The sequence below is a fragment of the Gorilla gorilla genome, chromosome 8, assembly GCF_029281585.2.
Source record: "Gorilla gorilla gorilla isolate KB3781 chromosome 8, NHGRI_mGorGor1-v2.1_pri, whole genome shotgun sequence".
NCBI lineage: Eukaryota > Metazoa > Chordata > Mammalia > Primates > Hominidae > Gorilla > Gorilla gorilla.
The window spans coordinates 24,562,478-24,574,482 of record NC_073232.2 but is presented as its reverse complement, the minus strand read 5'-3'; the positions used below and the strand labels follow the sequence as shown (position 1 = coordinate 24,574,482).

Genomic DNA, 12,005 nt, shown 5'->3' with positions numbered 1-12,005 from the left:
TTCGATTATGTATTTCTCTGCATTATTCATGCCAGTTCTTCTCTTTATTAGCAAGGAAAATCAGGAGTTGGCTGGGCTGTCACTTCCTATTTAATGGGCAATGAACATGATATGCGCAGAGATGTTAAGGAATTTGTCAAAGGTAGAAGCTGCAAAATGAACTCAGTTCAATACATTTTTGGTTTAGCCATTTAAAAAAGTGTTAGTTTTGGCTGGGCGCGGTGGCTTACGCCTGTAATCCCAGCACTTTGGGAGGCTGAGGTGGGCGGATCATGAGGTCAAGAGATGGAGACCATCCTGGCCAACATGGTGAAACCCCGTCTCTACTAAAAACACAAAAATTAGCTGAGTGTGGTGGCACACGCCTGTAGTCTAAGCTACTTGGGTGGCTGAGGCAGGAGAATCACTTGAATTGGGGAGGCAGAGGTTGCAGTGAGCTGATATTGGGCCACTGTACTCCAGCCTGGCAACAGAGGGAGACTCTGTCTCAAAAAAAAAAAAAAAAAAAAGTGTTAGTTTCTCTAGATATCTATTGTATTTCCAGATAAAGTGTCTCTTCATAGACAGTTGTTACATTACTATTGATCATAAAAGATCTTAGCATTTCTCTGTACAAATGGTTACAATTTTGGAGAATGAATACACTTGTATCCTGAATGATCAGGTTAGTAATGTGTGTTCTCCTGTGATATGCAGAATGTTTTTTATGATCATATATTGTAATAATACACCTGAGCAGATAGATTTAAATCACATGTCCCTGTGTTTTAGTTCCAACAAGGACAATCCAGACAGCAATTTTGTGAGCCTGCAAATCAACATCACTGCTGTAGCGCAGGTGGAAATAAGAGGGTAAGTAGTAAGCAATGCATAGTACAATATCCTTCTGTATGTAGAGTTAAGATAAAATACTAGTGAAAATGATGTGGAATTTTCCTGATGCATTAGAGATCACAGTTCATTTTGGATATTAATTTTCACTCTTTTCTACTGATCGTTATTAGCCTTCCATTGGAAAGCAAAGTAAACCCTAAATAATAATTAACTCAAAGAATATCAAAACAAGAAATCACTTTATGCCAGGCGCGGTGGCTCATGCCTGTACTCCCAGCACTTTGGGAGGCCGAAGTGAGCAGATCACCTGAGGTCAGGAGTTTGAGACCAGCCTAGCCAACATCATGAAACCCTGTCTCTCCTAAAAATACAAAAATTAGCCAGGCGTGGTTGTGGATACCTGTAATCCCAGCTACTCAGGAGGCTGAGGCAGGAGAATCACTTGAACCCGGGAGGCAGAGGTTGCAGTGAGCCAAGATCATGCCATTGCACTCCAGCCTGGGTGACAAGAGTGAAACTCCATCTCAAAAAAAAAAAATCACTTTATTCCCCAAATTGACAGTGCAGTAATCAAACTATAAAAACCAGTTGATAAGAAGCCAGATAAAATAGACAACCATGTGATTCCCTGAAAAAAAATCTCAATTCTCCAATAATTATTTTAGCATAATAACATTTTAGCCTTACCACACCACATCTGGAGTTTAATAAATGACTAACTCTCAGATGCAAGGGTCGATTGGATCTATATTTTATATCTTTTTTCTTTGGTCCTATTCTTTAAGGAAGGTGCCAATAAGCAATCAACTGAGAGACAGGGGGAAAAGGGTCAAGGAAATGACTACCAGCTGCACAATCCATGCCTGGGGGAAAAAGAAATCAGAAATGGGTTATGTGTAGTTCTTATCTTGCATGAAATTGGACTTCATTGATTTTTTTCTGATGATTCCGGTTTTTCAGAACAATCATGGATTTGGCTAAAAATGTCAACTGGTATTTTGGACCAAGTTGTCACTGGGGTTCCAGAATCCTGGTTTCCTTCCTTTTCCACGGTGGTTTACAAGCTTCGATGATGACAGCTGGTATTTCAGCAGGCAGAGCCAGTGCTACCATGGGTCCTGCCCTGCTGTCCTGGTGCCGCTGGGGCGCCCCCTAGCGGATTAGAGAATAATAGCACTGTCTAACATACACTGTTCCCTTCTGGGTGCTACTCCAAGTTAGCCCATCTTATAAATGAACTAGTATCCTCCTTGTACAGGTGAGGGAATTGCGGCACAAGGAGTTGAAGGTTAAACTAGAAAATGCCAGAATGTAAATATAGGCAACTGTCTCCAGAGCTCATGCTCAGAAATGATCATGCTATCCTGCCTGGGATATAGTTTTAGGAAACTTATCTACGTAAAATCGTATTTTATGTACGTTTCTAATTTTTTTCCATTCAAACCAATGTTTTTGAGATTCATTTTAGTGCACGTGCCTGTAATTCACTCATGTCAACTGCCTGAGTGTTACACCGTAAAACTATACCATCGTTTATCTTATTTTACTTTATTTTGAGACTGGGTCTCACTCTGTCACCCAGGCTGATCTCGGCTCACTGCAACCTCCACCTCCTGCGTTCAAGTGATTCTTGGGCCTCAGCCTCCTCAGTAGCTGGGATTACAGGCATGCACCACACCCGGCTAATTTTTGTATTTTTAGGAGAGACAGGGTTTCACCATGTTGGCCAGGCTGGTCTCAAACTCCTGACCTCAGGTGAATCTGCCTACCTCAGCCTCCCAAAGTGCTAGGATTATTACAGGCCTGAGCCACCATGCTCGGCCAAAATATACCATAATTTATTTATCTATTCTACTCTGGATGAAAATGCGGGGCTTTTATTATTTTCCTTTTTGCAATTGTTTTTTGTACATATCTTCCAGTACACATGGGGAAGAATGTCAGCAGAGGATATACTTAGAAGTGGAAATTCAGGATCAGAGAGTATGCTCTATTTAACTTTACTACATAATATCAAACTCTTTTTCAAAATACTTATGCCAAATTACACGCCTGTGAGAAGTGGGTGAAGTTTCCGTTGTTCCACACTATCAGCTAACTCTCAACATGATCTGGTTTTTGAGACAGTCTGGTGGACAAGAAATGGTACCTTACTGAAGGTTTAACTTGCAGTCCCCTGATTCCTAAATGAGATTCAGCAGCTTTTTAATCTTTGTTGACTCTTTATTCTTCCTGTGCAGAGAAATTCTTTTTCAATTTTTTGCACATATTTCTTTTCTTTTCTTTTTTTTTTTTTTTTTTTTTGACAGTCTCACTGCATCACCCAGGCTGGAGTGCAGTGGCACGATCTCAGCTCACTGCAACCTCTCCCTCCAGGGTTCAAGTGATTCTCCTACCTCAGCCTCCCAAGTGGCTGAGATTACAGGCACCTGCCACCATGCCCAGCTAATTTTTGTATTTTTAGTAGAGAAGGGGTTTCACCATGTTGGCCAGGCTGGTCTCGAACTCTGGACCTCAGGTGATCCACCTGCCTTGGTCTCCCAAAGTGCTGGGATTACAGGCATGAGCCACCACACCCAGCCTTTTTTACGCATAGTGCTACTAAAAGAGTTGACTTTTTCTCATTAGTGTATAGAAATTCTTTTCTGTTCTAGAGTTTAGGCACTAATCCTTTATCGGTTACAAAGATTGCCAATATCTTTCAACAGTTTATGGAGTTTGTGGGGTTTTTGAAAAGTCAGATTTATTGGAATGTAAATTACATAAAGTAAAATTCATGCTTTTTAGGTGTCCAGTTGAAGAAGTTATGACATCAAAAGAACATACAATATAGAACAGTACCATCACTCCACATAGTTCTTTTGGACTACTTTATAGCCAACCCTTCCCCACCCCGAGACCCTGGCAAACTTGGCCTATTTTCTGTCACTATAGTTTTGCCTTTTTCCGGAATGATCTATGATGTTATGCAAGTCATTGGGAATGGTGCTGGCTTCTTCCACCTAACCTAGTGCACTTGAGAAACATCTGTGTTCTTGAATGTATCAGTAGACAGTTTCTTTTTATATATATACTTTTTTTATTATTATACTTTAAGTTCTGGGGTACATGTGCAGAATGTGCAGGTTTGTTACATAGGTATACAAGTGCCATGATGGTTTGCTGCACTCATCAACCCGTCATCTACATTAGGTATTTCTCCTAATGCTATCCCTTCCCTACCCCCCCATCCCCCAGTAGGCCCCGCTGTGTGATGTTCCCCTCCCTGTTGTCCATGTGCTCTCATTGTTCAACTCCCACTTATGAGTGAGAACATGTGGTGTTTGGTTTTCTGTTCCTGTGTTAGTTTGCTGAGAATGATGGTTTCCAGTTTCATCCATGTCCCTGCAAAAGACATGAACTCATCCTTTTTTATAGCTGCATAGTATTCCACAGTGTATATGTGCCACATTTTCTTTATCCAGTCTATCTGAATGGGCATTTCAGTTGGTTCCAAGTCTTTGCTATGATGGTTTCTTTTTACTGCTGAGAAGTATTCCATTGTATGGATGGATGTCCAGTGAATTGTTCATCCATTCACTCATTGGTGAACATTTGAGTTGTCTCCAGTTTGAGCTATGAAGAATAAAGCTGCTATAAGTATTCATGTGCAGGTCTTTGTTGGAACATTTGTTTTCACAAATGGAATTATCGAGTTGTATGATATGTGTATGTTTATAAGAAACTGTGCAACTGTTTTCCAGAAAGGCTATACTGTTTCCATTCTTCACTCCCACCAGCCATGCATGAGAGTTGCAGTCATGCACCATTTTTGCCAGCATGTGCTTTATGTTGGTTTGTATTTAGTCATTCTAGTAAGCCTATAGTGTACCACTGAGTTTTTAGTTTTCATTTGCTTAATGACCAGTTACATTGGGCATCTTTTCAGTGCTTATTTGCAATCAATATCTCATTTTTGGTGAAGTGTCCCTTCAAATCTTCTACCTATTTATTACTGGGTTTTCTGTCTCCTTATTATCAAGTTGTAGAAGTTCTTTATATATTCTGTATACAAAGCCATTTACCAAATATGTGTCCCGCGATTATTTTCTCCCAGTCTATAATTTGGTTTTATATTTCCTTAATAATGATGTTCAAGAAGCAAAAGTTTGATGAAATCCAGTTGATTTTTTAATGTTTTGTGTTCTTTGTGTCCTAATTTGAAATAATACTGTTCCAAAGTCACAAAGATTTTCACCTGTGTTTTCTTCTAGGAGTTGTATAATTTCAGCTTTTACACTTGGATCTATAATTATAAGCTAATTGTATCTGGTGTGAGGTGAGGGCCAAGCTTCTTTTTTTTCTTTTCTTCTTTTTTTTGAGACAGGGTCTCACTCTATATCCCAGGCTGGAGTGCAGTGGCGCAATCAAAGCTCACTGCAGCCTCCAACTCCTGAGATCAAGTGATCCTCCCACCACAGCCTCCCAAGTAGCTGGGACTACTGGCATGCGCCACCATGCTGAGTTAATGTTTAAACGTTTTGTGGAGATGAGGTCCCACTATGTTGCCCGAGCTGGTCTTGAACTCCTGGCCTCAAGCAATCTTCCTGCCTCACCCTCCCAAAGTGCTAGGATTACAGGCATGAGCCACCATACCTGGCCCACTTTTACACATGAATACCTAGTGCCATTTGTTGAAAAAACCATTTTTCCCCCCACTGAATTACTTTGGCACCTTTGTTGAAAATCCATTATTATATGTGAGAGTCTATTTCTGGATTTGCTATTCTCTTCTATTGATGTATGTATGTACGTATGCACATCTTTCTAATCTATATAATAATAAGGCTTGAAATGTAGGAGTGTATCCTGAGAGTTTGACAAATTCATTTGTAAATTCTAGTAGTTTTTTGTTTGCACATTTCCTAGTATCTTCTATAAAACTATGTTGTCTGCGAATAAAGACTTTTTTCTTATTTTCCCATCTGCATATGTAAAAGTTTATCCAATTATAAAGTTAGAGGGGACAGTCCCCACACGAGATTACCTGCCTTTTTCATGCCAACTGCAGATTCAGGTGATTCCCAAAACCACCCTCAGGGTCAAAACTTCAGTAGAACTACACAGAACTCATTGAAAGCTATTACACTTACAGAGATTATTACAGGGAGAAGAGACATTAAAATCAGCCAAGGGAAGAAATACACACTGTGGAATCTGGAAAAGGACCAAACACAGGGTTTCCATCGTTCTCCCCTGTGGAGTTAAGGGATGTTACTTTTCTGCTATTGACATGTGATAATAGGCTTGGAGTATCACCTACCAGGGAAGCTCACCCAAGCCTCAGTGGTCAGAGTTTTTACTGGGGTTCTATGACATAGGCATGATTGATCATCTGCCCATGTAATTGATCTCAGTCTCCAAGTTGATTGATATGATGTGACCAAAGCTTCCACTCTATATCACATTGCTGGTCTTTCTGGTATTAACAACCCCTACTCTAAATCATAGTGTTAGGATATCCATTGCGATTCAAGGCCCCAGGCAAACAAAGATATTCCTATCAGGCATAAAATTCCAAGAGCTTACTCATTATCCCCCAGAAGCTGAGGGCAAAGGCCAGACCTCTTCTTGGACAAGGTTAAATTATTTGTTACATACTTATGCCTTTCATTTTTTTTATTCCCTTATTGCATAGACTAGAACCACCAGTGCATGATCAATAGAAGCGGTAAAAAGAGACATCCTTGCCTTGTTCAATTTTACAAGAAAACCATTCAGCCTTTTACTATCAAGTTGGATGCCAGCTGCAGGGATTTTGTGGACACCCTTCATCAAGTTGAGGATGTTCTCTCTTATTTCTACTTTTCTTAAGAATTTTTAACATGAATGTACGTTTAGTTTTTTTCAAATGCTTATTCTGTATATATGAAGATAGTTAAATTGTTTTTCTTTTTTATTCATTAAAGTGGTGAACTGATTAATTTTTGGTTTTGAATATTTTAAACCAATCTTGCATTCTGGAGAATAAACACATTTAGTGTTGATGATTATCCTTTTTAGATACTCTGGGATTCGACTTGCTAAAATTTTGTTGGTGACTTTTACAACTATGTTCGTAAGAAGTACTGATCTGTAGTTTTCCTTTCTCGCGATATCTTTTTCTAATTTGGGTATCAGGTGAATGCTAGCTCCGTAAAATGATCTGGAGGGTTTTGTGGGGATTTTTTTGTAGGAAGGTTTTGAACAAGTCAACTTCATTCTTAGATGTAAGGCTATTTATAATACCTATTTCTATTTGAATGGGCTTTGGTAGTTTCTCATTAAAGGAATTCATCTATTTCATCTAAGTTGTTACACGTATTGGCATAAAGTTGTTCACAATATTCTCTCATTGTCCTTTTAATAGTTGTAGGATTTCTAGTGATGCCTTCTCCATCATTCTTGATATCGGCAGTTTATATCTTCTCCTTTTCTCTTTTTTTTTTTTTTTTTTTTACATTTTCTGATCAGTCTGGCTAGAGTTTAGTGATCTTTTCAAATAATCTGCTTTTTGTTTTATTAATTTTTCTTTGTTTTCTTTATTTTTTCTTTCTTTTCTATTTTATTGGTTTCAGCTTTTCTTGTTATCCTTTCTCGTGCTTTCTTTGGATTTGACTTTCTCTCCCATTTCTACTTCTTCTATGCAGAAATTTTATGCTTGACTGAAGATCTTTTTTTGTATATAAGCATTTAGTGCTATAAATTTAGCAGCATACCAAAATGTTTATAAGTTGGGTTTTTTGTTATAACTCAGCTCAAAATATTTTCTAGTTTTCTTTGTGATTTCTTCCTTAGTCATGAGTTGACTCATGGGAAGTGACTTGTTTGATTTACAGATATTTGGAGCTAATCTAGATGTTTTATTTTTGTTGACTTCTAATTTCATTCTCCTATCTCTCTCAATGAGAAAATTGCTATTTTTAAAAATCAGAGAAAAAAACACAAGCATTATTTTTTACTATCTTATTTTTATATCTTTTCAAAGTTTACAATTAATGTATATGAACTTTTGTCTCCTTCTTTAAGCTTAGTGTATCTTAGTTTTTCTAGCCAAAAATAAATTGAAACTGTTTCTTAATTCCAAAATAAATTTAAAACTGGGAAATGTTTCTATTTGTTAGGACATAACTAAATCCAAGACAGCTAATGGCTGAATATAACTGTCTTTATTCTCAATATCCATTTTATGAGATTAATATTTTCAATATTACTGTCATTACTTACAGTAAAAAAAAGAAGGAAATTTCTATTCACTTTTGCCAATAATCAAAACAGATTAAAATTGGGTTTCTCATATGAAAGCAGTTACTTTAATAGCTAGATTAATGTCCAACAATTGACCACAGTTTATTCTCTAAGACTGTGCTAAAATCCTTTTTAGCCATTTACATAGTAAAACTCTTTCCTGCAAATATGCAGCAAAACATTGGTTTCAATGTTTAATACATCAAAGAACAAACAGCTACTGTTTGAAAATCTTCCATGTTCCATCTCCCGGAACTTTCTTTTTGGTCCATGGTGTTTATTCTGATGTAATTTATCATGCATTATTTTAAGCAGTTTTTTTATCTACTGTTTTTTATAATTAAAAAATAAACAAAAATGGATTCACTTATTTGAGTGGGAAAAAATACTGAGAATTGTTCCATTTCTTTCAAAGCTAGATAACATCATCTTTAAGCAGATTTGTATGCATTTTGTGGTACAAAGGATCAGTTTAGCACATGTCTGTGAGAAGTAAACTTGGCCACAAGAGACAGCACCACATACACTGAGTCCATGAAGAGTAGTAAGATTGCAGATTTTGTAAAATAATCAGGATTGAATGGGTATGTACTAAGAGAGACCACAAACATGAACAGCTGAGGTTTGCATAGGATACCATCCACAGCAGGTACAGTTGAGACTGTTCCATACAATACATGGTAGTCTTTGCTATTTGGGAATGATAGAGTTTGAAAACAAGGATTTGAAACAGGATTCACAGCATACTACCAAATCCTCAGATTTGAATTTCCTGATTGCGTATATACTTCAACTTACTGAAAACCTAATTCCTTTATTCCAGAGAAATGAAAACTAAAGTTCACACAAGAATCCCTACATAAATCTTTATAGCAGCTTTGTTAATAATGGCCAAAAGTTGCAAACAAGCCAAAGGTCCTTTGATGGGTTGATAGTTAAACAAATCATGGTACATCCATCCCATAGAATATCACTCAACAATAAACAGGAATGAACAATTGACAGATGGACCTTCAGGGAAGTATGCAGAGTCAAAAAAGCCAATCCCAAAAGATTGCATCCTGTATGATTCCAATTATGTAACATTCTTGAAATAACAGAATTATATAAATGAGGAACAGATTAGTGGTTGCCAAGAGATATGGAGGAGATAGGGACAGAGGGAAGTGGATGTTCCTGTAAAAGGGGATCTTCGTGGTGATAGAAGTGTTCTTGACTATGTCAATGACAATATTCTGGTTTTGATATTATATACAATATCACATTTTGGTTTTGCAAGCTGTTACCATTGGGGAAACCGCTAAATGGTACATGGAATCTCTCCAAATTATTTCTTACAACTACATATAAATCTACAATTATCTCAAAATAAGTTTAATTTTAAAAAAACTAATTCCTTGCTTCTCCCAAAATTCACTTCTCATGTTTATTGTTACCATTAACAGTACCCCAGTCGTCTTCTTATCTGAGGGTCTTACTGGGATAACGTTCTATCTTCCATCTTAGGATGGAAGGCTATGCAGTGAGGGTCGTAAGATGACCACACTGGCTGTTTATCCTAGGCAAATTAGTTCAGTGTATTCTGTGTTGCTTGCTTGATTTCTTCCTTCTTTCTAAAAAATTTACTTTGAAAACCATGAACACTGTTTCACTGATTTAGTTGAGATCTTTAGGGAGCCATTGTTTACCATGGTTTCCCTGGATTTGAAGTAGTCTTCAGTGGGTAAATAACGGAATTCTGTGAGCCATGCTTTTTAAATGATTTTGACATGATGTTTTGATAGATTATATATTTCTTCATACACTTCTATTTGATTTTTTGTTACAGAACTGTGCCAGGAAGTTTAAGTCATCTTCACTAAATACCACTGCAGCTTAGGAGCCCCCATGGTGCATTTTGTATTAGAAATAGAGTAGATGGTACTTAGGATCTGAGTTCTAGATCTCACCTGCAACTAACCCTCTACTCCTGTGTACAACAGTCTTCCTTTCATGTATAAAATGAAGGGTTTTGACGGTATCATCTCCATAGTACTTGTCAAGATTCAAATACATATGATTCTATGATCCTAGGGAATTTATGGCCAGTCCTGTGGATTGATGACCATAAAAACAAAAGTTTTCAGAGAAAATGTGTTCAGCTTCTGTGCTATGTTTGTTCTCTATGCAAATAAATAAATAAATAAATGAATAAAAGTTTCCCTAGAACCTCACAATGGACAATGGATAGTGAACATGAACTCAACTCTCTGTTGCCAAGCTGAAAGCAAACGCCAGCTTTGGGTGTTGAGACTGTCAAGACTGGTATAGAAACCCAGGTTCTCTGGGCTTCTCTCTGATGAAAGAAGCCTGTCATGATTTAATCAAACCAAGTCAGAAAAGGGAACATAGCATAATGACAAACCAATATAAATGTAGAAATGTTCGCGGTATCAGCCCAGCAAAGTTGTGCCCTGTTCTTCTTCTTTAACGTTGCACAGTAAGGACATATGCAAAGAGCTATGCAATTTAGCAACATTTCTGTGGGTTGTCTGTTTTTAAAATGTACTCATTCCTAGAAAACAAGGCAGCCAAATTAACTTTGACCAAAAGCATTTGAGATGTTTTCCGAACATTTGTGGTACACAAAGGAAAGAGTTTATCATAATTTTCCAGATGAAGAAAGAGAGATATACAGAAATTAAATTACTTTGCCCTAGGGTAAGAATATAACCCAATAAATTTTGCTAACATTTGAAGTTGCCAGAGGCCATGGTAATTACTGGATACCTTTAAAAGGGCACTATGACATCTGATTGCCAAAAGAGATGTTTTCTGTTGAGGTTACTTTCAGTTGAAAGTCTACAAATTCTTTTAAAGACATGTTTTACCTAAAAACTGCTAGAAAACATTGGTTTGTTTTGAGGACTACCCTTAAGATTTTATAAAAATAATAATTTAGTTTGTAATCAGCTTTTTATATAAAATAATGCCATGTGTTGTATGTCATTTATCCAGTGCTCATTTTCTAGGTGTACATTGCAGGAAAAAATAATCATATGTCAAATTAATATCCTACTCCTGGATTACACCATTTAACTCTCTGTCTCTCTCTCACACTTGAGATATCTATAAGACCACTCTATAACTCAATCACACTTTATTTTGTTCTGGCTCTGGGCCTGGCTTTCCCAGGAAGCCAAAGAAATATAGAAAGGAGGAATATACAATGACCACTCTTCCACTCTGATGCCTTCAACAAGAAACTATATTTCTTCATAACTGGACATTTAACACAACACACGGCATCCTAGACTTTTTTTAATCTGCAAAAAAGAATCCCATTTCTTGATATGGCTTAAAGCAGGGATTAAATAACCCATACACACACACACACACACACACACACACACACACACACGTTCTCACATGTGAAATAGATGGATGTATATATTTATATATGTATAAGTTTGGTTATTCATCTCAACTCAGGAACACTCTCCACTCTCTTCTTTAGTGCCCACGAGAAGGGATGCTATAAAATAGTTGCCCTCTGGGCTGGAGAGCCTACACTAGCAGTTTCGGATCCTTCACTGTCACTGTAGTCATCCTACTGTACATCACTTTCAATATTTTTCCCTGTAGGTAATATCTACTCAAATAAATTGAAAACCACTTTCTTCTGCTTCTGTTAGTGTACTGTCCACTAGTAAAACATTCTTTACCTGGGCCATTGTTAACAATTAACAGGACATTTCATGTTTCAGAGTGTCACACCCTCCGCAGATTGTTCTGCCCATTCATAACTGGGAACCAGAAGAGGAGCCCCACAAAGAGGAGGAGGTTGGACCATTGGTGGAACATATTTATGAGGTAGCCATTGTCTATGTTAAAGTTGTGTTAGGGGTTTATTCTTAAGCTCTGTG

At 37.4% G+C, this 12,005-nt stretch overlaps 1 protein-coding gene across 2 annotated transcripts in view; it reads left to right on the top strand.

Annotated features, from left to right (window-relative positions):
* Positions 1 to 12,005, top strand: part of ITGA8 (integrin subunit alpha 8) — a 212,046-nt gene that overhangs the window by 132,013 nt on the left and 68,028 nt on the right. For both annotated transcript variants that reach the window (XM_004049094.5, XM_063709912.1), the window contains exons 23-24: positions 772 to 852; positions 11,847 to 11,952. In XM_004049094.5, the coding sequence (XP_004049142.4) occupies positions 772 to 852; positions 11,847 to 11,952 (187 nt within the window). The remainder of the gene's footprint in view (positions 1 to 771; positions 853 to 11,846; positions 11,953 to 12,005) is intronic.